This window comes from Thermobia domestica, chromosome 5 (genome assembly GCF_964235325.1).
Source record: "Thermobia domestica chromosome 5, izTheDome1.hap1.1, whole genome shotgun sequence".
Classification (NCBI taxonomy): Eukaryota; Metazoa; Arthropoda; class Insecta; order Zygentoma; family Lepismatidae; genus Thermobia; species Thermobia domestica.
Genome location: NC_137458.1, coordinates 29,540,819 through 29,568,161, shown reverse-complemented (window position 1 = coordinate 29,568,161; position 27,343 = coordinate 29,540,819). Strand labels below are relative to the sequence as shown.

Below are 27,343 nucleotides of genomic sequence, written 5' to 3'. Positions count from 1 at the left end.
TATATCTGTGATGTGTCTTTGAAAAAACGTCAATAAAACATTCAGTTGACGTTTCTCAGTCTTTTGAAAGCGCAGTTTAGCCAAAAAAAAAAAAAAGGAAAAAAAGAAATGCCTATGGAACTATGTGTATTTATTAAGCTTGTACTGTGATCGCCATTACCAACATGTGATGGGAATGGCGACCAAAGTGGCAATTTGACTTTTTTTTTTCAGCGTGTTCCGGAACTGAATAAATGATCCCTCTTTTCATTTTACACACTTATTGTAGAAGGATTGGAGTATGTACTTACAAATTTGTTTCAATATATTCTGCAAATGAAACTGCGTAATTTTTCTTAGGTGATCGCCATTACCCACATCTCCCCTATGATTGGCTGATTGAGTGGAGTTTAGCGTCTCTCTTCAGTACCAAGACTATTGACACCTGGACCTGAAGTTTAAGATGTAATCTGAACGCCCATAATACATTATTTCAAGGCTCTCCACCGGAAACAAACCTGGTACCCAGTGCACCAAAAGCTTTCTTGTTAGCCACTAGACCAAGCAGGAGGACAATGGTATAACTGAGGAAGTAAAAATGGTGAAAATAAAATGGTCAAAAGTAAAATAGTACGGTACAAAATCCTTAAATAGGACTAATTAGAACTAACTAGCATCAATTATCCGCTTCCCTGGATTAAAATAAGAAAAATTAGTAATACAGGGTCTTCCAAAAGTCCTGCAAAAAAGTAAAAAGCTGTAACTTTGTAACCATTTATTGTATTTGTACAAATTTTTAGTGGACTTGTAAGAAAGTCTGAAATTTTCTTTCCAAACGTTTTTTCAACGCCAAACCTCCAGCTGAGCACCATTTGCGTCCAAACATTGCTGAAGTCTTTTCGGGGATCCAAGAATGGCATTTCGACGTGCTTCATCCATAATACTCCCAATCACATCACGTATCTTCTTCCGGAGGTCCTGAACATTTTTCGGTTTTTGCTTGTAAACTTCTGTCTTCACATGTCCCCAAAGCCACCAAAATACTCTTCTTCTCACCAAAACACTAGATTTTAACTCACACAATCACGCCACACACTGCGCTTTCTCTTGAGTAGACGCCATCTTCGTCACGTGATTTGCGGTTATGACGTCAACGTTTACATCCTCTCATTGTTGCCAACAAAAATTTTAACAATTCCACTAAACATTACAAACGAATTACAAAATTGTAAGTAGTACTTTCAAAGTTATAGCTTTTTACTTTTTTGCAGGACTTTTGGAAGACTCTGTATATTCCATTAGTGAGTCACTTTTTAGTATTATTGAAGCTCCCTCAAATGGATAGAAACAAAGAAAATATAACGAAAAATCAGAAAACAATAAGTGATGTATATAAATAAAAATTAAATATTACTATTGTGGGCTGAATTTAGATTTAAATGCATCGAAAGAGTCACTATTCATCTCAGCGATCTCGAAAACTATAGATTCGACATTAATATCAATCATTTTCGATCATTTTTATATATCTCTCCTCCCACTCCCCTAAGTAGCACCGTCAAAGTGATATGACAAAAACCATCTCAGACTTGAACCTCATCCATGTTGAAAATTTGATCGAGATCGGTCGAATAGTTCAAGAGTTGCTAAGTCACAAACATAGTCACTTTGATTTTTATTTATACAGATAGATAGATAAAACATAATAGTAAAAATTCTTATAAAGCCTTAAAAATCCTTAAAAATCCTTAAATATAAATAAGCCAACTTCAAACACAAACACTGTGAGGTGCACGTGGTTCCAGTTTCGATTCCCGGTAGAAGAGCATTGGACACATTACGGTGGCTTGGATTTCATTTTATTGTAAGTTCGCGTCTCATATAGCTTCAGGGGTAAAAAGGGGCGCTAAACTTTTTTTTTTAAAAATAATTATGTTTGCCAGTGGTCATTTCAGACGGTGGCCTCAGAGGAAATTCCCTCGGGAGCTATAAAAACAATCCCTCCGGGAACCTATCTCTCGTTATTCCCAACGTGAGTTACTAATATATTCAATGTACTGTTCTTTACCTTCCGTGTATAGAAAGTCCCCCCGGAGGAAATCTGCAATCACTACTGGTTCGCCATTATAATTACTTCAGTTAATTTTCAATTCGTTCTAAGTAACTAGTATTACTTCATAATAATTTCTTCTTCTTCTTGAAAATGAACAAAAATATTCTCACCAGTTCGCTGTAACATTCCTTACCCTTAAAAATAAATAAACAGAAGTACATAATTATATGTTAAACCTTTATTATAATCAGTCAATTTACAACATGAAAGCATTTCCTTCATACCATTGATATATAATGCAAACGTCATTTTAAGGATTCGTATACTAGTTTTGAACATCCCTTTCATTAGCAAGGTTATATCTACAGCTTAACATGGGATCCAATCCACATAAACTCACACCGGAAATCCAACCGGGTCTCCCATGCCAGAAACACATGTGTTAACCATATAGCTAGGAGAGAGCTGTATCTTAAGGCTCTGCAACAGTACTAGAGAAAAGAATAACTCCAGTCTCTTTCTCCATGATGAAGTTGACGAATGGACGATCTGCAGTAAAATAAGGAACAGTTGGTTCTATAACCAAACTTTCTGTGATGGCTACCGCTGAAAGACAAAAGGAAAGAAATAACTGAATTAGTATCAGGACTTAATTGATTATTCTACCCGAAGAAGGTCCAGCTCATTTACATAATACAGGATGTAGCAAAACAAACAGTACTGAAATTGCGCGCAGGAGCAATGTGGTATAAGCTGTGAGCGTCACGTGTGTGCTTAGTTTATGTGGACTAGCGTACTGTGCAGTTGGCGCGAAGATAATGTTACTCACAACAGAGAACAAGGTGTTTATTGTCGAGCACTATTTCCGCTCATACGGTGTGTGACGCTGTATTTTAAAGCAGGAAATGAGCGCGCACGTCTACTGTATTGCTCTAGAGCTATGGTATACGAAGATCAAGATTTCATCAGCAACATACAGTTCAGTGATGAAAGCCATGTGTATCTTGGATCGCTACAGCAATCGGCAATTAATTATTGAGCCATTCTTGCATGATTTGCGCGGATTTTTGCCGCACCAAAAATCTGTCGTTACAACAACAATGGATGCAGCAAGACGGAGCTACTGCTCACACTGCAAAGTGAGTCACATGCTCTTCTGTCCACGAGAGTTTGGACAGCGCTGGATTTCCTGTGGAATGGATTTTCCTTATCCTTCCCACTCTTCTGACCTCACGGCTCCAGATATCTACAAATGGGGTACGCTGAAGGAAGCAATTTTCCAAACAGATAACACCGTACCACTATACCAAAGTTAAGACAGAAGATTCAGTCATTTGTTCTGTCGTTCAAGCAACGTGTGCTCACTAACACGTTCATCGACAAGAGGACCGCTGTGAAGACTGTGTGCGACGTAATAATCAACATTATGAACACGTGATGTACAGGCCCGATTCTTCTTAAATTCACTATATATATGTGTTGAGTAATATTTAGTTCACAACCATTTGACAACATTTCTTGTGTTTCGTTATGTTGTACAACAAATAAATAAATAAATAAATATGAACGATATGATTTCAATACTGTTTGTTTTGCCGTATATATACATTAACAGGGTCATTAAATCAATACAGTAGAGTATAATGAATAGTAGAGTACTCAGTTTTATTCTTTTGAAACAATAAATATGTAGAAAACTATAAATAAACAAGCAGAAGTAATGAGATAAGATTGGGAGATGGGATCAGTGCTACTACGTATGCAAGGACTGAATAACTTTGGCTTCATTACAAAGGGGCAGATTCATAGAAAACCTTACACTTAAAAAAAAGCCCATACTGCTTATAACATTTCAGGTTGTAATTGTCTTAATAGTGGAAAATTAGAGGACCAAATATGACATTCTTAACATTATTGTGCGTGGCAGGTGAAATGACGTTTGAACTTAGCGCTGCTTCAACATCAACCAATCCGCTTACAGTGACTTTGCTAATGATAATGTGAGAGTCTGATTCAAAGAATGTGCTCTTAGTGAGACAACAATTTTGTCAACAAGTTGCAATTTTTGGCGGCTAAAACCACCATTTTCAGTGGAAATTTGGCAATAGCACATTGCGAGTTCATTGGTTCAAGACAAACGTTACTAAATTCAAGAAAATTAGGATAAACTACATATCTCACTGCGCGCCCAAACTCACAACATTTTGGTGTTCAGATTTCCGACAAGATATGGTCCGTTCAGAGCACGAGGGAATCAAATTCAATTACCAAAGCTATGGAGAAAAAAGACAAAGTCGTATATTATGCTTAAGTAGTGTTTATATATTTCAAGAATTATTTACAATATCTGGAGAGCAACCTTTTAAGCTCTGAAAGACGCTTAAGATAGATATCTTAAAGATGTAATATGTCTGAAATCACCAAAATGGATTTGATCTCCTTGTGCCCTGAATACGACACATTCTCTTTCATTTTTGCTAACGGAACTGAGTGCTAGGCCTACACTCTGAAATGATTAGGGTAATATTCCTCTGCAAACCATACATGGCTTATATGCCTCTCCATCACGAATCAGAGCTGTTTTGTAGACTAACGTGGACTGACGCAGAATTAAGCAGATGAGTTGCATTTCCTTCAGGCGTTTGTACTATTTTGATAACTATCTATATATATGAACCGTTTGGATACAAAAAATTTTTAAAAAATAGATCTGATGTCATTATTCATTTCTATACATGGATATCTTTATTTATTTATTCATTTATTTATTTTATTTATTTATTTATTGTAAATAATAAATTATTAGACAATGATATATTTAATTATGGTTATGATTGCAAAGTTACTAGATATATATGATTTCTTTATGAATTGTTGAATTTCTAATTTTTTCCTGCAAAATTCCAATTTTAGACTTAGGCCACATGGAATCCAAATGACCCATAATTACTGTATGTGCGGAAAGAAGGTTGAAGATTAAGTTATAGATATTCAAAGCTTATATTAGATCTGTGATAGTTTCGTCTGTCTAATCGCACTATTATTATTATTATTATTATTATTATTATTATTATTAGTAGTAGTAGTAGTAGTAGTAGTAGTATTCTCAATGAGCTTTCCGTTCAGCTAACACCAACCACTGTCGAAACAAACTATAGACGAACTTTATTTTTCTATTAGAATTTAACATCTGAATCTATTTTAATAAAAATAAGTGCAATCTTGTTTACGATGGAATCACGGCCTAATGACCGAACCGACTGACCTAATTTTTGGAACATACTAAAAATTATGTCAGTCCATCTGGGATTTTTATCATGTCACCATGATTTAAATACGTATGAACAGGGGGGTTAGCGGAAATTCAGAATTTTATAGCGCAGCAATGGGTTCATTATTATATTTAAATACAGGGTGCGGCAAAAAGACCTCTCGCATTTGGAGCAATTCTACAGCAATAGGTTCTGCACTGAGAAAAAAAAATCACCTGGAAAACGCCGGAAAATGTGGCACGTGTAAGAGCGTCCATCCAGCAATCTTCAAAGCGTTCAACACTTAAACAGGTCGGCCACGTGATTTTTTCTCAGTACAGAAGCTGTTGCTCCAAAGTTTGACATCCGAACTTACATAGTTTTTCTATCTGGAACAGAATCTTGTCGACGAAGTCCGAACCGAATGCGAAATGCCCGTTGAGTAATAATCACAGAACTCTATTACGAATATACGTACTTCTTCACAACAAACTCACGATGCTCACTGCGCTACGTCGTTGCGACTACTGAAAATGGCACGCATTATTACTATTGATCAATACCTCCTTCGTCGATCAATATCACAACCACAACTCATACAGCGCCCTCTCTAAATGCGGGAGGTTGCGGGAGGTCATTTTGCCGGACCCTGCAGATCCATTCTTCGTTGCTACACGACATAAAATAGTTTCAAGTACTCCCAATGTAGACTTTTAACATAATCTAAATGATGCCAGTGAAGATAAGACCAAACTTAATAAGGAAAACCAGGCATGGTATGTCCAAGGACAGACTTTGAACAGCAGAAGAAGAGGAAATCGCACAGAAGCGGATAGGCAACGAGAGAAACAAGTGAACATATTTAACACTTGTTAATACGGAAATAAACTAGAAAGATGTGGAATAAGGGGTATATCGCTATCTTGGTTTAGCTGTTATTTGAAAGACAGAAAATAGGCAAGGGCACCGATTTTTCTAGAACTTGGGGGGGGGCATTCGGATGTGGTTTTGTATATTAGTAAAAGAATACATATAACATTAAAAATACATATTCATAAAAATATATAGGATGCCTACATGAGATTTGGGGAGCCGGGCCCCCTCGACCCCCAGGATCGGCGCCCTTGAAAACAGGCCGTCCAAATAGCTAATTTTCAAAGCAATTATTCATAAGTAAAACAAGGAGTCCACAAGGAACTGTATTAGATCCAATATTATTTTTAATTTATATAAATGATCTGTGTAATTTAAAAATGGACGGACATGTACAATCATTTGCTTATGACACCTCTCTTATATTTACTAGTAAAACATGGTCACATGTGTTCAAGAAAACTGAAGCAGAAATGAAGAAAGTAAAACAATGGCTTGATAATCATCAGTTAATATTAAATGCTGAAAAAAACACGTATGCGTAGGTATAACGTTTTCGCCAACCTTAACAGGACAAACGGAAAACATGTCACTAAAACTGCATTATTGTCAAAATACTGAAAAATGTAACTGTAGTCCTCTTATTAGTGAATAAGCATATTTATTGATAAGCATCTAAAATGGTCTTCTCACATTACACATATCGCCACAATAATAAGAAAATTAATATATAAATTTGTTCAATTACGAAACATTGTAAGCCTAAAAATATTTCGTACTGTATATTATGCTCTTGTAAATCTTCAGGATTCCGATTGATATACGCATCTTCAGAAGATGAAGGAGGATTCATATATTTTTTCAAGTATTTCCCATAAACCTATTTCCGTCATGCGAAGAGCTGGCGTTCAGTTAGTATTGCATAAATGTGAACAGAAGTTTTAGGAATTTGTGTTGGTTGCAAATTTCAGGACGTACTCCAAACTAGAAGATAAATCGGAAGCTAAAAATGTAGTTTTTGTTTTGTATATTAAAATAGCTGACCAAAAGAACGCTGACCCCATTAGAATTCTGTTTCTAAAATAGTACTAATAATAATAATAATAATATATGTCTTTATAGATCTATTTTATCATAATATAGTACAGCAATACAATCTCAATTATGACGTATGTTGTACAAAACGTTTTATCCTTTAGAATGCACTGGGTTTAGTAACAATAGTATCGAATAGCAAAATATTGGAACTATTTTCTACGATCATGCTCAGGAATGGACGGTCTAGTTTAATGTTAATGGGTTCTCCTATCAGCGCACTTGCTGGAACTGGCACTATTCCTGTAACAAAGTATGAAATAATTATTGGAAAGCGATAGATATAAAATATAAAATAAGGATAGAATTAAAGTATAAATAGAAATATAGAATAGAAGTAAAAATAACTAATAGATATATTTGAACTATTAATAGAAGCATAAAATAACTATTGAATTGAATAGAATTAAAATCATTCACTAGAAACTACCTCCAATGCTTTCTAAGAATTAACGTTATACTGCATGAACAGGGATATAAATATAGTTACATGAAGTACATTGATCCCCAGAAATTTCTGATGATATTGTTTTTTTTATGATTGAGATAAATTTCCATTTTGCAAATACATCAACATTTCTTTTAAGAAATTTGTTCCAGAAAAATATGGATGCACAACTGTAAAACACAAAAAAAAAAAAATGTACTGGTTTTATTTTCGTATTGTCGTTTTAATTTAGGGGTAGGGGCTCTTGATGCTTCTAGGATATTTTAATGTCCCTGAAATAAATTTAAGAATATTTTCCACCGATTATGGGAAGATATTAATGCACAAGGTGATTCTAGGTTTCATATGTTAGATAGATTTTACCGCTCTTACGTGTTGTTAATCCTCATTTTTAATCTAGCCCTTGACCCCAGGTAACTAGTTTCTAGTTTCTCTTATACTCTTAAACTGTAGGTAACAGAAACTGGCCACTCTTCCTATACATTGTGGCCCAGTTGTTCGGAAGCACTTTAAGGCAAATGGACTAAAACCTATATTTGGGCTACATACCTAGCCATATACGAGTATGTACGCGTATATATAATAAACACACCATGCCAGTGAGAGTAAGAACAAATTTAGAAGGAAAAAAACAGGCACCCTATGTCCAATGACAGGCTTAGAACAGCAGAGGAAGAAGAAATCACACGAAAGCGGTTAGGTGATGAGGGAAACGAGTAAGCATACTTAACACCTGGCAGGGATATACGCAGGAGATGAGTTCAAAACCCCGAAATCACGAATTTTCTGAAATTTAGTCTAATTTAGGGGTTATCTCAGAAATTGTTAATATAATTTATCATAATACTGAATTTTAAATCCTCTGAAACGGTTTGAACCTCTCACGAAATAAATTCCTGCGAACGTGCCTAGGCACTTGGGTTTCTCAACATTCTATTTCGTAGCAATATTCATCCTAAAGAGACGGAAGAGGACTGATATATATTCCAAGTATTTCCCATAAACCTACCATAATTATTTACCCCGTGCGTAAAACACGTACTCATTTAGCATTGTATAAATGCAAATGAATCACTTGTAGATATTTGAGTTGGATGCAAAGTTTCAGGACACTGTAAAGCTAGAAGATAAGAAACCTACTGTTTTCCTTTTGTTTATCAAAACACAGGTGACCAAAGAACTCTAACCACATTAAATTTTTTGTTTGTAAAATATTATTAGTAAGAAAATAGTAATAAAACATAATTGCGTGTTTTATAGATGTATTTTGTAATAACACAATACAATAATACAGTATTAACATTGCTATACGTTGTGCAGAAGAATTTATGATTTAGAAAATAATTTCGTTGCTGGGGTTAGTAATAATAGTATTGAATAGCAAAATATTGGAACTATTTTCTATGATCATGCTGAGGAATGGATGGTCTAATTTAATGTTAATGGGCTCTTCTATCACCAAACTATCTTCAACTACCGTTAATTCTGTAAAGAAATATAAAATAACTATTGAGTAGAATTCAGCTATAAATATAATTATAGAATATAAATATAAAATAACCGATGCAACATCTATTAAATTTCTAGGAGTATTTGTTAATGAGGGTTTAACATGGAATACTCATGTTGAATACATTAATACTAAACTCAGTTCACTGTGCTTTGCATTCCGTAAGTTGCAAGGTAATTTGTGCAAGGAAGTTGTCATGTCCTTATATTATAGCAAGGTTTTTTCAATAATAAATTATGGTGTTATATTTTGGGAGAATTCGAGAATAAGTGCTAGTACATTCCGAATGCAGAAAAAAATATTAGAATAATGTTAAGTATGCTTGAACGATCCTCATGTAAAAATATTTTTAAAAAATATAAATTATTGACATTACCTAGTTTATATATATATCGCACAATTATGTATGTAATCGAACATAAGGATCTATTTACATTAGCTACTACGATTCACTCATACAATACTAGGCAGAATTGTAATATGTATATTATCCAGCAGAACTATGCAAATTTTAGCAAAACTGTATATATGAATTGTATAAAATTATATAACAAATTACCAACAAAGTATAAGGACATTAACGAAAAACGGATATTCAGAAATACTCTGTTAGAATTATTGTTAGAAAAAAGCTATTACTCTGTGGAAACATATCTTACTGATAACATATAGAGAATGTAAACCATATCTGACAACTGTAATGCTTAATTGGGTATTGTCCTCATATTGTAAGCTATGAACAGGCAAATAAATATGAATATGAATATGAATATGGATGCGTAGATCTGAACTCTAAATAGAAGTATAAAATAACTAATAGATAAATTTCAATATAAATAGAAATTTAAAATAACTATTGAATTAAATAGAACTGAAATCATTCGTCTGAAAGTTTCTCCCTCATGTTTTCCAAGAATTATCATTACAATGCATGAGCAAGGTTACATTGATACATGGGGTACACTAATGCCCAGAAATTTATTTTATGATTGGGCTATATTTCTATTTTATAAATATATTGGTGCTTCTTCAAAGAAAATCGCTCCAGGTTATCTGGGGAAAGTATGGATGCACTTTATTTTTATTTTTATTTATTTATTTATTTATTTTGAATGTATGATTTTTATTCTCGTATTTTCGCTTTCATTACTGATTGAGTGATATTGGAAATATCTGGAAAACTTTCGTAACTCAGGAATAAACTTAACAAGCTATATGTTTCCACTGTCTATGAACGAAAACTATATTAATGCACATAACAATTCTAGATTTTAGATGTTGGGTTCCGCTCGAGTGTAATTAATCTTCATAGTCAATCTAACCTCTCAATCTAATTAATTATTTTTAAGATTTTCATACACTTTTAAACTTCTAGTAAAAGCAACTGGCCCTCTTACCCATACACTACTGGCCCAATCACCAGGCATTTCTTCAGGACAAATGGTCTAAAACCTGCAGTTGCCTGCATACCTACCCACCCTATCCATGTATACACACACACACGCACACACACGCATATATATATACTACAATTTGTAATATATCTTTGTGTTACCCTGTGAATATTTTATACCGTTATATTTTATTCATATCCACAACATATAACTAACAAACAAGACCAAAATTCGTCCCTAAAGAGGTCCAAAATTTATCTTTACATAAGCCTATTTGCAATTTGAAGTACTTAAGAATCAGTTGGTACAAAAGTTTATTTTAAATAGAGAAAAGAACTCAATACAATTGAAGCTAGAGCGTGAAGTATATTGACTGATACCTACAAAATTCCATAGTTTACAATAAAAATGGTAATACATATTTTTTTGCGTACGAAAATCAATAGTTTAACAAGCTCAAATGGCTATATTTTGTATACAAAAATGGAGAAAGATATTTGCAAATGAATAAAAATAAAATGATTAATAGAATTGAAATAGAGACCTGCTCCAAGGAAGATGGTCATGTGTGCAGGTTGTCCACTGCGAAATAACCAAATATATAAATTGAAGTTCTGCATTTCGGACACAAGAAACTCTCTTAGTGAACTACACCTAAACATTTAGTCCAGTAAGTGTGGGCTCAACGATAGTATTCATCTAATATATATATATACAGGGTGTTTCAGATAAAACGTCCAGTGCTTATAAATCCGAAACGACTGAGAATAAAAAGATGAAACAAAAACTGAGATAGGAAAATGTCATAGGGCGCATCACATGGTGTTGTCGTGGTGACCCCAGGGCCCTCCTTCAAGGGGGCCCAGGGGCCAACTTCAAATTTTCAAATGGGAACACGTATTGAATCATACCTCATTCAATAGTACTTGAAAAACGAAACAACTTTTGTAGGAAACAATTTTCGATTTGGGCCACCGTTTTCAAAATGGCCGCAAAAAGTCCTGTATCAGTTTGAAGTTGGCACCTGGGCCCCCTTCACGGAGTTTCCTGAGGATCACCACAACAACACCACTTGATATGCTTTATCATCGTTTCTATCTCAGTTTTTGTTTCACCTCTCTATTCTCAGCCGTTTCTGATTTAGGCCTATAAGCACTGGACGTTTTATCTGATACAGGACTCACTTTTAGCGGCCATTTTGAAAACGGTGGCCCAAATCGAAAATTGTTTCCTACAAAAGTTGTTTCGTTTTTCAAGTACTATTGAATGAGGTATGATTCAATACGTGTTCCCATTTGAAAATTTGAAGTTGGCCCCTGGGCCCCCTTGAAGGAGGGCCCTGGGGGTCTCCACGACAACACCATGTGATGCGCCCTATGACATTTTCCTATCTCAGTTTTTGTTTCATCTTTTTATTCGCAGCCATTTCGGATTTATAAGCACTGGACGTTTTATCTGATATAGGACCCACTTTTTGCGGCCATTTAAAAATGGTGGCCTAAATCGAAAATTGTTTCCTACAAAAGTTGTTTCGTTTTTCAAGTACTATTGAATGATGTATGATTCAATAGATGTTCCTATTTGAAAATTTGAAGTTGGCCCCTGAGCCCCCTTGAAAGAGGGCCCTGGGGGTCACCACAACAACACCATGTGATGCGCCCTATGACATTTTCCTATCTCAGTTTTTGTTTCATCTTTTTATTCTCAGCCGTTTCGGATTTATAAGCACTGGACGTTTTATATGAAACACCCTGTATATATATTGTATTTTTATTATAGCTTTGGGAATATTCAACATGTATAAAGAAAATAAAAAGGACCAAAGCGCCAAATATATATTAATTATTGCTTAACAGTTTCGGGAATGTAACATTTCCTTCATCAGACATGTTATGGGAGATTAATCAAAGAAAATAACAACTTAAATATGAACAGAACGTATGACATAATTGATTTTCATGCTGACTTATTGATTTTTTATAACGTGTCTAATGAAGACGATCCATCATATATAAAAGTTTCGACAAATTCAGCCGAAGTCAGAAGGTTTTGGTATGGAACTTAATATTTTATGAACCTTCACCATCTGTTTTCTTAATTAAAATTCAATATTCACCTGTAACAGCAGCGGCTTTCGTTCCTTCCTCATTGACTTCGATCAATGCCTTTTGAATGACGTCAGATACTTGCAAATTAGGACTTCCGGAAATTCCACTCAAATCAGCATCATTAGTGAATACATCTCGGATACCAAGCTGAAGAAAAACGACACAATATCATTGTGATTTTGTTATAATAAATTGTAAATATTAACCTTGGTTGTTTGCGCCATAAAGTAATCTTCCTTGAAAATATTTTGATATTTTTGTTTTTATCTCTTCTGAATTCCTCAGAACATGGTTATCAAGTTTTCAATAAAAAGCACGAGCATACTTTGAGCAGATAACTTTTATGACTTAATGTTCATATATTTTTGCTATTTCAAACTTGCTTCAGGAATTCTGTCTTATATACTATCTTTTCATAGTAATCTGCACATATTATGTATTTAAAACTGTACGAAAATACAATTTTTCAGTGTTACATTCACGTTATGTAATCCATTAAACATCTAAAGCTTAATTCATTTCTCTAAGTCTCATTAAACTTGCATTTGCTTCAATTGCAAAATAATTATCTTACTCATTCTTAGCTTATTTATAATTATCATGGTAATTGTATAACTAGAATCGTATATAATATACAGAATGTCCGAGAAGTTTCTGTACCTCTAGGTTTGAGTATCATAAAAATTAATATCACTGTATAATTTTAATTTACTTACTTAGTACATAGTTGAGTACTTATATATATGAACTATGTATCTAATGGATCTATATGTGCTCCGCCGTGGTAAATATACAAATGTGTGCGTCTCCATATTCTATCTTTGACACGACCTATAGCAAACACTTTTCTCCCAATCAAACAGAATTGCTTTGCTCCAACGCAATCTTTAAGTGCAGTCTTACTCATGTCATTGTTGGCCTTGTATGGGTCGTTCATGTAACCACACACATGGCCACTAATTGTTCCTCCACTGTGTAAATGCAACCACTCACATCATCCACGGCTTCACAACTGAAATGCTCCACATGATTTTAGACGCAGGAATACCAAGAAAGTATTTGAAAACAGGGATACCAGACAGTACCATCTGAGACAATGAATGCAGTGTTACTAATACCACAAATAAAATTACACTCAAATTGCTCTTTCTGATACTCAAACCTTGGGGTACGGGGACTTCTTGAAAACTCTATCGCACTTGGACCACAAGCCAGAAACCCGAATTCGATTATTGGTCCAGTTCCAGTTTTTTATCGATTTAAATTTGACTGAATTCACACTTACAGAGCATATGATGTAAGTAAAAATGTTTCCTAATTTTTAAAATAATTTTATCATTATTCAGATATTCTGACATCAACTTGACTTACATAATTTTATATTTTCACTCTAAACCAAATCATACCTTCAATTAAAACGTTCTACTTCCCTTTAGTTATTATCCAATTCACTGAGTAACAGTATGAGTAACATTGTATATCTCTAAGATGTAGATGATAAATTTTAAACAGTTCTACAAGTTGTAAATCTTTCAACTTACTCCTTGAAGAGCCTGTTTAAGATCCCATGTGCTTTCAACTTTAAAGCGAGGCAAGGAGAGTATTACATCTATTTGGTACATGTTGTCTAATATCTTGTCAATTGTTGTAAACTTGGAAATCACATCCTGGACAGTATAATTCTTGTAAGGCAGCAAAATCAACATGTAGAATTTGTCATTCTGAAATGATAGAGAATTACGTTTGAACTTTTAATTGTTTAATCATACAAGTTTTTGCTTACAAATAAGAGTACAGACTTCTGAAAGCAAAGATAAGAGGCCAAAATAATTGGCCACGCCTGTACAGAAGAAGAATAATACAAAATAAATAGATAAAGAAAAGGTTCCGCAAGAAAATAAGAAATACACAATGAGCTCATTATGACCTTACTTTCACCAAAGAATAATAAACCTATCTGCTTTCAATATTGATTTTATGGAATTTCTGAAATTTTTAATTCAATTTGTATTTCAAAACAAAATATTATTACCGCAAATTATATAATTTACGCAAAGAACATCCATAAATAAAAAATAAATTTTTGTTCTATAATTTCACATCAATCATAAATTAAAGTAACTATTTATATTTCAAACGTGTTTTCGTATATTTTTAGTGCTTTTCAAAATGTTTAATGTATATCTGTATGATAGTAGCTAAAGCGAGAAAATTGTTCAGACTTAATTTTACCCGCTGAACTAAGTTAAACGAAATAAATCTTAATTACTTTGAATAAAAGTAGTATTGTTTACCATGTTTGTGTGTGTGTGTGTAAAAAGTTACGTTAACTAGATTCTAATCATTTCTAAAGAAATAACTTTTGTGTAGAAGTAAGACACGAATAAATCTTTAAACACAAATGCACAACATAAACATAAAAAGTAAAAATTCAATAAGGCAAAATTCGGTTACTGCATATTACAAATGCACTTAGCAAATGGAGAAATTCAAGATTTATACCGTTAAAGACATCAGCATCCTTATATCTCTGACTATAACAAAGTTATACCCATTCTTACATAATGCAAAAGAGTTCGCTCCACTCTTTGCTAAACTTGATACTAAACGTACCTAAACTTTGACTCATCCCCCATCCATCCTATTAATCAATCAAGTAATTATCAATGCAGAGATCCTAACTTATTAACGCACTTGTCTCGAATATATGTCTTCTGTCCCTCTAAAGTTTAAACTTGTTTAGCAACTAAAAGATGCGGCTGTAAATTTATAAATAAAACCAGTTGAGAATGCTCCAAGAGCATTGGTAGAACGAACTTAAAAAGAATGGAGAGATGGAACGGGAAGGATAACTATGATTGTTCCTACATGTAGTAGTAAATCTTTCTATTTACTTCTATTTCTCGCAAAAATTCGCAAAATATCATCTCTATTTCTTACGGTTCCCGAGATATGGCTCCGTAAATTTCCAGAAATTCGAACTTTTTGGTCAATCTAGGGAGTGCTGGCTAGTTGGTCAGTAGCCAGTTAGTCAGTAGCCAGTTAACCAGTGGCTACCGGCTATTATTGGCTACCAAATTTTCACCATCCTCTTAGGTATATCGATCAACACCAATATGATCTCTCTATGACTTACAACTCCCGAGATTTGGCTCCTTAAATCTCCCAAAATCGGAACTATTTTTTGTTCAATATCTCGGAAACGGTAAGTCAGAGAAATGATATTAGTGTTAACCAATACCTAAGAGGATGGTAAACATTTTGATATCGATATTAATTGTGGCCACTGGCCAAACCAGTGAGCAGTTGGACAGTGCCGACCGGTTACTATTTGGTACCAAACTATTTACCATTCTCTTAGGTATTGATCAACTAATATAATCTCTCTATAACTTGTGGTTCCCGAGATATGACTCCTTAAATCTCTGGAAATCGGACAGTTTTTGGCCAATATCACGGGAACGATAAGACTGACGCGAAAAATTCCATCACTTCCTTAGATAGTTTTTGATGCTCTATCGAATGGTGGTCTCAAAATTGAAAAAAATGCAAACAACAGACAGACACACATACATAGAGAAATCAGTAACGAAGTTTTTAAATTCGTTGAAAAGAACACAGAGGAAAAATCTATAAGTACACGTTAAAAGCCAGATATTCACCAATACTAGTCAATAATTACATTTAGCTCTGCACGGAAAATATTCAGTATATCTTGTATATGAATATACAATACATCCAGTACATGATGAATCATTACTAAGCTTTAGCAGGTCTCAGAATTCTGAAATGTTCTCCAACACTACATGATGTAATGGGGAGTTCAACAGTATTATATTTTATATTATATTTATCTTTTCTGGTTTATTGCCTGATCTCTGGGCTTTAAATACATACTAAGAGTCTACTGGTCAACGAACTAAATCTAAGAGCTTATTAAATATTAAACCAATCATAATTAATCATCTATGCTATCTGTGTCTTATATGATGTATCATACAGTTACAATTTATTGGAAGGATTATATTTTCTTGTGGCTTTTCGTTCTTCAAACCTTTATGAATTATAGTTTTTTTTTTTTTTTTTTTTTTTTTTTTTGTATATAGTAACTTCGGCCAAGTCCTCTACAACAATGAAATTCTTGAAAGAAGAATTTTTGAGGTTAAGTTTAAATTGTTTTTATTGTTGCATTATAGCGTATTGTTGCATTGTATTATCGCGTGGCACTAACACTTTTCTATTTAATTCTTTAAGACTTAAAGCTAGTCTTGATAGAAGTGAATTGCACAGTAAGTTTCTTTCTTGTTATGAACATATCGAAGAACAATTGCCATAGTAATTGTAATTAGTGTAACAAAAGTTTTATAGCTAGAAGACAGAAACTATGATAATTTATGATAATCTAATCGCCAGAATTTATGATAATCTAAACTTGTGTTAAGATAGACTTGCAAATGATCTGTCAATTTTTTTTTTTTTTTTTTTTTTTTTTTTTTACAAGGCGGTTCAAGAGAATGGTACTGTTCTTGACTCACAAGGAGACTTACGGAAGTGTCACTCACCAATTTGAATGAAACGTTGCACACTTGTAGAACATTAAAAAATAATCGACACGTATTTTTTTGTTTCGGCAATGGTGAAGTTTTGAGGGTGTAAACCACCCTTTGAACGTTAGAGGTGATCTCTAAATATAGACCGAAAACACTCATTTAATTAACAAAACATACTGCCACGGGGGTTTTGGGACAGCTGATTTAGAATCTGACGTCAAAATTATAAAAATTCAAAATGGCGGATCCAATATAGTGATTACAATTAGGAAATGTCTTTTCGCTTGAAATTCTCTGCGGTTAGACAAGAACAATTATAGTTGGCAGAGATTACTGCGAGGAGGTTGCAGACCAATTTAAAACCCCTTTCTGTACTTATTTTAATGGGATGCTAGATTAAAGTGAGTCTCTGCACCTCTCGCTATAGCGTTTATACAGACACAAACAGTAGAAAGTGTGGCACAGTCAATAAATCTATGACTCATAGCTACACCATACAGCCTTTAATTTCTGAAAATGGTGTTCTCACCGTTGTTAATTATTTTGCAGAAAAAGAATGAAACATTTGACTCTATAGTTCAAAATAACCTCTTTTAATCTGAAAATGTCCTTGTGAAAGCATCAAATTCGGGAAAATTAACATCAAGTCTTGGTTTCATGATTTCAAAAGGTTTTTCTCCCAATGTGTAATGTAAAGTTCATTTTATTATTAGACTTGTGGAGTAGTTAAAATTCATCAACTTTTCAACCTATTTTACGAACGAAAGAGTACCTCAAAATATAAACCATTCTGCACTAACAACTGGTAGGATTCGGCCTTTTGATGTGTTCGTCTTTAGGCCTTGGAAAAACTTCTTAAGACATTTTACTGATATTGTCCTCTACAACTATAACGTAAATTGACATCTCCGTAATAATATAGTTTAGATCCAAATCACTGGTTCATAATCAGTTTTCATCTCCCAGATTTGCAAATATTATTAGATATGCGTGATACAAAAACAGTTATTTCGAAGAAGATTGTGCTGCATTTTGCGATTTGTCACAGTTATTGCTGTAATAAAGGTGAGCTTGGTGTAAAAAATGTTAATGCATCACACAATTTTTTACGAAATATCATTACTGTGAAGCATTTTCTCAATAAATTCATAATTATAACAATTGAGGGAATATGAAGTTCTGCCATAGTGAGTGGCAAGGGGTATCACTACACATAAGCACCCCGAATAGGGAGAGGTGCAGAGACTCACTTTAATAAAGCATTCCGTTAATATAAAGGGGTTTAAAATCAATAGAAAGGGGTTTCAAATCGGTCTGCAACCTTCTTGTAGTAACCCCTGCCAACTATAATTGTTCTTGGCTAACTGCAGAGAATTTCAAACCAGAAGACATTTTGTAATTGTAATCTGTATATTGAATCCACCATTTTGAATTTTGTAATTTTGACGTCAGATTCTGAATCAGCTGTCCTAAAAAACCTCTGGCAGTATGTTTTCTTCTATATTAAATGATTGTTTTCTGTCTATGCTTGGAGACTGCCTCTAACGTTCAAAGGATGGTTTCCACCCTTAAAACTTCACCATTACCGAAACTAAACAATACGTGTCGATTATTTTTCGATGTTCTACAAGTGTGCAGAGTTTCATTCAGATTGGTGAGTGACACTTCCATAAGTCTCCTTATCAGTGAGGTGCTGTAAAAGATATGAATAATAATTTATCATCTAAAATCACTAATAATATTTGGTGTTATTTTCGGTTAGTTAGATGCAGTATAATTTGACTCGTAATAATTGTAATGTCAGAAGTTCGTACTTAGTAATAGTGATTACAGTGTTAGAAGTAACGGAGTAAATAACATTAAGAAATCTTCAATTTTAATTTTGTGTTTCCCATTAAACAAAAGCTAGTGATCTCTGGAACTATCTTCAGTTTAATGTGCATCTTTATCGGATAAAACGTAGCCTTATTATTTAAATTTAAAAAAAAAAATTCTCCGAATATCTTGATTTCTATCTTCATTTTGTACTAGTATTCAGCTCGGAGAAGTAAATCCGAAATTCAAAGTTTGATTTGTTTCATTCATCTCCTATATACAATATACCATTTTCATGCAATTTTAAAACTGAAAATCCTGGACTGTTTCCTTCAGAATATGTTATATAACTTATGTAACGAAAAGTCCATACACACAATAAATATCATTCGTTAATGCTATTCTTCTTTGTGTAAGAAGAATTGGTACGATGAACTTGTAAAATACAACTCGTCAATGTAACAGCACTAGCGGATCCAGAAGGATCGTTTGGGGGGGGGGGGCGGTTCGCTCCCTGGAAGATGAGCGTAGCCTCAAGGTGACCAGAATTTTATTTTGAAAAAATCGGACGCATATGAATGCGGGACTTGAGAGGGGGGGTATCTAAACCTGATTTAGCTAAATCTGATTCCCTGATTCCATTTTGAGACCCGAATTTGTAAGTTTTTTTTTTTTTTTTTTTTTAATGAAAGTATTCTGAAGATTTAAATTAAATACGCACTTTCGGAGACATGGCGGCGTCATGATTTACTAGTCAACGCAATATATCAGATGCGCTGTCTTGCACAATACTTGCACAAAACAAAATACTGTATTGACTATGGCATTCATTTTAGCGGAAATATGTACAATTTGCTCTAATTGTTTATATTTTGAATAACAATTGCGGAACAGCAGTTGAAAAAAAAAAAAAAAACACGACAGATTCGGTGTACGCAAAAAGCAATATCAAATGTATACATGCATAAAGAATAATACAAAATGTCAACAAATAACAAAATACATTATAATATTTCTGTATACGTTTCTTGGTAGCTTAAAAAATACATTAAAGATTATAATTAATAATTAATGTTTAATAGTATATGGTACACAGTGTTCAAATGGCCCAAAATATAGGGAGCAATCTTTACATATTGCTTTCATTACTGTTTATATCAGATATAATTCAGCAAATCGAAAATTGAAAAAGAAGAAATATAATATTCAAACTGAACTCCAAGGATGTTTAGTGGCTCCGTGATTATTCCTCGTAGTATCTAGTGATTGTCCGAACTTGAATTTCGTGGCTTTCCCCTGAAATAAGGATGTTATGGTTTTTGCCTTAAAAGAACTATGGCCTGCGCTTTCAAGGGCACAGATCAAGTGCAGGAGAATGAAATGAATACATGGTCTAATACATAATATTAATCATAGCTGCATTTAAGCATTGTGCTGTACTACTAACAGGAATCCAGACCGACGATTTGAAGTTAACCTACAGCATTAACATACAAAGAAATGAATTGTGAAAATAAATCCTACATAAATATAATATATTGCGGTACTCATTAACCATATAAATCATTACGAAGGTAAACGCACAATTTATTCTGTAAAATACTGCAAATAATGTAATAATAAAAATATCAATACTAAACTTTCTCTTGCGCAAACTCAACAGAAATTTTGTCGGATCTAGCACGAAATGTGTATAAATTTTACACGAATTAAAATTATATAGAATTACAATATAAGCTATTATAATGTATAACTAGTAAAAAAAAAAAAAAAAAAAACTCTGAAAGATTAGCAAAGTCTACAACAAAATGAACGAAAGAAGATCAGAAATGTAAAACCAAAGTGATATTTCCGTTCATTACAGCACACACTTTATTTCCTAAAACATACTGACTGGCGATATTATTTGCCAATATCACATTTTTTTTTAAATGCAATTTAAAATTTAATTTTGAAAAAAATTATCACCTTTAAACGAAATTACCAATAGAGAATAATGTACGTATAACTTGTTTTTCTTTCATCTCAGATATAATATGGACCCCGTTTGGTCTAAAGGCTAACACGCTTGCCTTTTGTGCGCGTGATCCCGGATTCGATTCCCGGTGGGGATACAGTTGAACGAAAAAGTGGTTCGGATTCCACTATAATCAGTAGGTCCACGTTTCCTTTGCACACACGTGGATGTTACACAAACAAATATCATATGTATAATATATAACTGTTTATTAAAAATATAATATAGCCTATATACCGGTACACATCTTTTACGATTGTGGTTGTGCCCTTTTGTTTCAGTTAAAGATTTTAACAAAGCAATTTCAGAAAATTTTTCGAGTTTGTTTGCGATTCAGATACATCCAAGGAGTTCAACTTATACTCAGGCTCATGATTTTTGTGGAGTACACACGAGTTGAAAATAATTACGACCAAACACCACGACGGGCGAAAACCAAACAACAGCCTTAGTCACCTTGCAGTCCACCTCTGGGAAAGTTACAGCACAAACTCAAATCTACGCCCTATCTTGTTCCTGGCAAATCTGCCGATGACACGAGCGTAATCTTGGTGCGTATATAGTATATAGTATCACGTTTGTCTTGGTGCGTATATAGTATTGCCAGGTCGCTAAGTCAATCTGCACCCATCCAGAACCGTAGCCATGTCTTCAACCTCTTTAGTGTTGAAATGTTCTTTCGGTTGATGCTTTGTATAGGGTATTTTGTACGAATACACCCCCTCTTTTGCAGCGATATAATTAAATATGTAAAGAAAGAAAAGCATTATACCAGACCAGGAATACGGGGTTGGAAATTGGCTCTATTAGGTAATTTCTTAAATGCAGTTGTTAGAAACATAATATAATTATAGCTATGCTTACAACAATAAAATTATATTATACTAGCCTTCACCTAGGTAGGGCTTCGCCCCCAGACTCCCAATTTGCTCTGCATACGGCCTCACACAGTATAGTAAATGCTCCTACGTTTTACCGTGGCACAATTTTCGCGTTCTTCTACGTATCTCTTTCATATAGCATTGCATTAAGCTAAATTCTGTCTCGAAATTCAAACACCTCGTAAGGCATTTTAGTGAACCACCCCCACCTCTTTTCCTTCTCTTCTACGTTAAGTGGCAAAAAACGCTCAAATATGTTTAATTATTTTAAATGAAAAATTAAACTACCAACTTTCATGCCTCTAACCGTAAAGGATCCCGAGATATGAGCATCCTATAATAATAATAATAATAATAATAATAATAATAATAATAATAATAATAATAATAATAATAATAATAATAATAATAATAATAATAACCGTCCCTTTTCTTTCCTTCTAGGTAAAATATCAAAAACGCTGAAATACATATTGTATTATTTTGAATGAGAAGTCCGTACACCAAATTTCATATTTCTAACCTTCGAAGATTCTTAGATATTGATATCTAATTTTTATAATTGCAAACCACGCCCCCTTTTCTTCCCCTCCCTTTTTTCCACATTTTACTAAAGTATCAAAAAACGTTGAAACGCGTGTCAAATTATTTAAAATGAGAAACCCATGGCCACCCCTTCCCTTCGAATTTCCAAGAAATCCTTCCTTAGTGATACCCTACGCCAGAAATCTTATCTACAGTCCGAATTCCAAGTTTCTAGCTTGAGCGGTTCGGCCTGTGCGATCAGTTACTCACTCAGGACTTCTTTATATAACAGCTTGTGTTATTTCCCAAGAAGAGATGAAATGCCATTAAAAGTCACAATAAATCCCTGGTCCCTTCCTAATGTTTCCGTGTTTGAACCCCAAAAGTCACGGCTCTCTTCGTTGATCTAGTAGCTAGCGAACGTATCTTTGATGCATGAGGTTCTGTGATTTGATTCTCGGTGAATGAGCATAGAACGCACTATGGTGGTTCAGATCCAACTTTAAACTCTAGTTCTCGTTCTGTAAAGCATCGCTTTTAACAAACGAAGTAAATACATATCAATCAATCAACCAACCGAAAAGTCTCAGATTCAGAGTGCTTTTAGGTAAGATTCTACATTTCTCTTTATTCAAGGTACAGGTACTTGAAGTTTCGGGATACGAATTCCATTTCCATATCCTTTTTCTAGGACACAATTTTAAAATATATCTTTTTAGTTCAAAGAGTGAGGCGTCTTACCCTCCTTCCTACAGCTGCAGGTCCAACGAATGAATCATATTCTCACTCCTTTGGGGCTTATAGTGACCGCCTCAAGGAACTAGGGACATAAGTATTCACACTTCAAATTTGTCTGTATTAAGTACTACTAAGTACCACACATTTTGATTACTCTGCTAGGCTTGTCACACAGATTGAATCGGTCGGGAAAAGACCATATTTGTATTTTTCAACGATAAATGCTGGAAGTAAAATCCAGACCTTTGGGGGGGGGGCGGTCGCCCCCTCCGCCCCTCCCCTTGGATCCGCCAGTGTGTAACAGTTAAGTTTTAAATTTGTTAGCTACATTAGTATACTTTTCAAAGATCGAAACTTTGATTAACAAACAACTTACAGTAGCAATATATGAATTTACTGCCAGTATCTCCAATCAAACTACTACAAGAAGTGTGTCATTGATTCAGCATTCAAGATTAGAAGTTAAATTACTTTTAGCTCCCAGACAAATAATAAAGTTTTGTGATAGTCTTTCACAGAAAACACAGTAAGCTTTGTGGTTTCTAAAAATGTAAAATTTATTAACAATTGAGAAGTCTATGAAATAAATGATTTTTCATGCGTTACATGGTACCTGATGCAACGTATCATCTGTGGTTTGATATTCTCTGCTGTGAGATAGGCCAAACCGTGTCTAATTTGCAATACTAAATTTATAATATCGCGCGTTGTTATTGTCTTGGACTGCTTTTTTTTCACAAAACTGTAAATGTGAGATACCCTCTTCTTTACCGGACATAAATTATGTTACTCTTGTTACTATTCAAATCATCAACTTCCTTAGAATCGGTTTTACGCGAATGGTGTGAAAAGAATTCATTCAATATCATTATTACTATTTCCTGAGAACAAAAACCGAGCGTGGCGTTTGGAAATGTATTGATCTTCACATAGTGGCTTTGGTTCACCGTGAACTTTTAGTTTGCCTTTAAGAGGAGCATTTCTTGGATTCGGCTTTTTTGACTGTCTCAAAGATAAAGTAAATGAGCAAGGAAGACTATTTATTCCATTTCTAAAATTGTGATTGTGATGGGAGTATTAAATGAGAAAAAAATTTCGTTTTCTATGGATGCACCTGAGGACACATTTGTTGTTTGATTCTTTCTATGGTCTCACTCAAGCAGACGGCTCTACAAAATATAAAATATATAGGTAAAATACAATGTAAAAAAAATGAGATGAGAGTGTGAATATAAGTAATTTCTCTCAGTGCATAGCATATTGAAATGAATTTTGAAATGAAATGAAATCTTTGAGTTTTGCGTCCCACGGTTATGCCGGTTAGGCTAAAGGAGACGGTGATTATGAGAGATGAGTGAAATGGTGGAATGAAGAAAGTGGGAGGAAACGGGAGAGCCCCGAGAAAACCCACGAGCACGGTGTTTGTCCACCACAAAGTTCACTTGGCGGGGGCTGGGATCGAACCCGGGACCCCAAGCGCCAGAGGTGAACGCTCTACCACTGAGCCACCGTGCCCCCCAGAAATGAATTTTGAGTGGTAGTGAAAGTATTGTATGTGTAACTATTTACTGAAGCGAAAGGTAGCAAGAAATCAAATTGGATAGAAATAAACGGCGGGAATTTTCCATTTTACGTTAGTAATGGACGTTTGCGATAGATGTAAGACCAACATGCGGTATTTCTTACAACAAATTGTGTGATGAAGATGAAGAGTGAGAATTATATAGCTTCTGGAGCACCATGGTATGATTAAGCCTAGAATCAACAGTGGTAAGTGTGGAAAGGAAGTAGAAATTCAAAACAGAGGTGATACATAGATATACACTTCTTTAGGTTGTAAAAGTAAGAAAAGAAAACAGCGTAACAATCGTGTGTCAGAAGTAGAAGTTACCTTCTTTGAAGGATCAAAATTAACTGTGGAGAAGATATTGGCATTAAAAAAAAAATGCCATATCCAAGGTGTGAAATAATAGGAAACGTACTTCCTAACCTAAGCTAACCTAAGATTAATATCAGTATTTCAGAAGCTCTAATCTAACCTAAATGATTCGGTTTATCTCAAAACTGGAATTATCTTATGAGGAAACATAATAGTTCTTGTTTCCGTAAGTTTCTAAGTCAACATGTGTACGTACTATATTACTTTATTGCAATGTTATATTTGTCAAGTGTGATACATACATATATACATTAATTTTGTCACTTTTTACCAACAAATTAAAAGTTAGTAGAAGCATGTTAGAATGGGGTAGAGTAAGTTAATTTAATTTAGTTTAGGTTGTTTCCTTTCTAATTCAGTAACATTTATCTTTTATATTTGATTAAGAATAAACATAAACATCTGCCTATATTTAAAGATATTACTTCAACTTATTCATGTGGAAATTATATGACTAGATTTCCGAGGGATCTCATGCCAATACCCATTGATGAGAAGTGGTAAGGGGAATAAAAGCAAAGTAGGAAAGAAGATTGGGAATACTAAATAGGTAATTATCGTAATAATGAGTGCAATTAATAGCACTAAATAATGCAGCAAATGGGTATAGTTTCTAATAGAAACTACAAGGATACTTTAAACTTACATTGTAAGGAAGCATCAATGCTTGACATTTCATCTCAGGAATATCTGCGTAATTGAATTCGTGTTCTTGATGCATCATCTGGACTCTGATTGCCTTTCCTTCGTAGCCCTCCGGATAAAAATTTTCTTCAGTTGTATCGCTGGAGTTAAATGGAGAACTCCACTGACCTTTGAAAAAGACAGCATTGGCCAATACAAGCGCAGTGGCTGGAGATAACGTATCTAAAAGAAAAGAAAGCTAGGGTCAGTTTGATTACTACTGGTTTCTGCTTTGGATTCAGTAATAATTTGATGGAAATTCAGAAAAAGTATTTCTAATGAAAATCTATAAATAATTGATTAAGTTTTGTACCTCATTTGAACAAAAAATACTTACAATGTAGCTATGCTGTAGTTATGTATAGCTATGCCCATTATTTGCAGGATTTAGATAATAATACCTAGGTAATAATAATAATAATAATAATAATAATAATAATAATAATAATAATAATAATAATAATAATAATAATAATAATAATAATAACGTATGTTAATAGCATGGTTATAATAATAAGTTCTACTAAGGGAGGAATTTTAAAAGATAATATTACAAGGATCCCTACATCACAACAGACGCACGTGTCAGCTCAACACGTGCTAATGATTATAAACAACCTAGCAGACAACAAGCCGACACGGAAGACACTGAGAAACACCGAAAGCAGACGGACCTCACGGAAGGACCCGAGGAGAACAAATAAACGGAGGACCACCGAGGGACCCAGTATCAGTCGACCAACTGATCACCTAACCTTTACCTTCCTATGTCGCTGTGGACTAGGAGCACCTCTTCCTTACCGTATGTCGCACTGGACTAAGGATCCCATCTTAAACTTATAATCCGATTCTAACCTACAACCTGCCAAAATGTTCTGGAAACTGCCATGAGTGGAAGCGGCACCCGGCAAAACATTTAGTATTCCTTCACTTGGTCATTGAGGAAGAGACATTGAATTAGAGATACTTGTATTTATTATATTTTGTAATAAAACTTGGTGAAGGGGAAAAAAGACACCCGGTCTATCATTTGACTCTACCAAAATATTACAATATTAATATAATACAGCCAGTATTAGAGCAATGTTTATATTGAAACAACTTGGCACAATAGAGTAAAAAAATCTACATTTTGAAGCAAGTGAATTGAAAATGTATTCAAGATTCTTAATATCATATTATTGTGTATAACGCAAAACTGCATGTTACATAGTTCATACATGTGAATTATCAAATCGTATGAATCACTCACCTAGAAACAACCTGAAATAAAGTCTCACATTTTATTTATATATTTATATCATTAACTACACTATTGGATACCATTTAAAATATCTACTACAGTGACTTAAAAAGAATATTCAATTAAGTGCTATACTAACGTTATAACACATAGAACAACAAAATAAGAATGAATCAAAAACTGTAAATGTATATGAACTTATTTATGAGATATGTAAGTATAAACTAAATAGAAAACGAA

General features: G+C 33.9%; 1 protein-coding gene across 3 annotated transcripts in view; it reads right to left on the bottom strand.

The window, feature by feature from the left end:
- Nucleotides 1–2,248: 2,248 nt before the first annotated feature.
- The window catches only part of LOC145685825 (iris-like), a 45,165-nt gene continuing 20,070 nt past the window's right edge, over nt 2,249–27,343 (bottom strand). Inside the window, exons 6-9 of one of the 3 annotated variants that reach the window (XM_081758413.1) lie at nt 25,823–26,043; nt 14,253–14,432; nt 12,720–12,858; nt 2,249–2,638 (exon numbers count right to left, since the gene is read on the bottom strand). In XM_081758413.1, the coding sequence (XP_081614539.1) occupies nt 2,505–2,638; nt 12,720–12,858; nt 14,253–14,432; nt 25,823–26,043 (674 nt within the window). In that variant the 3' untranslated portion in view covers nt 2,249–2,504. Of the gene's footprint in view, nt 2,639–7,265; nt 7,495–8,944; nt 9,185–12,719; nt 12,859–14,252; nt 14,433–25,822; nt 26,044–27,343 lie in introns of those variants that run through there. The other 2 variants (XM_081758412.1, XM_081758411.1) reach the window with 2 other exon arrangements.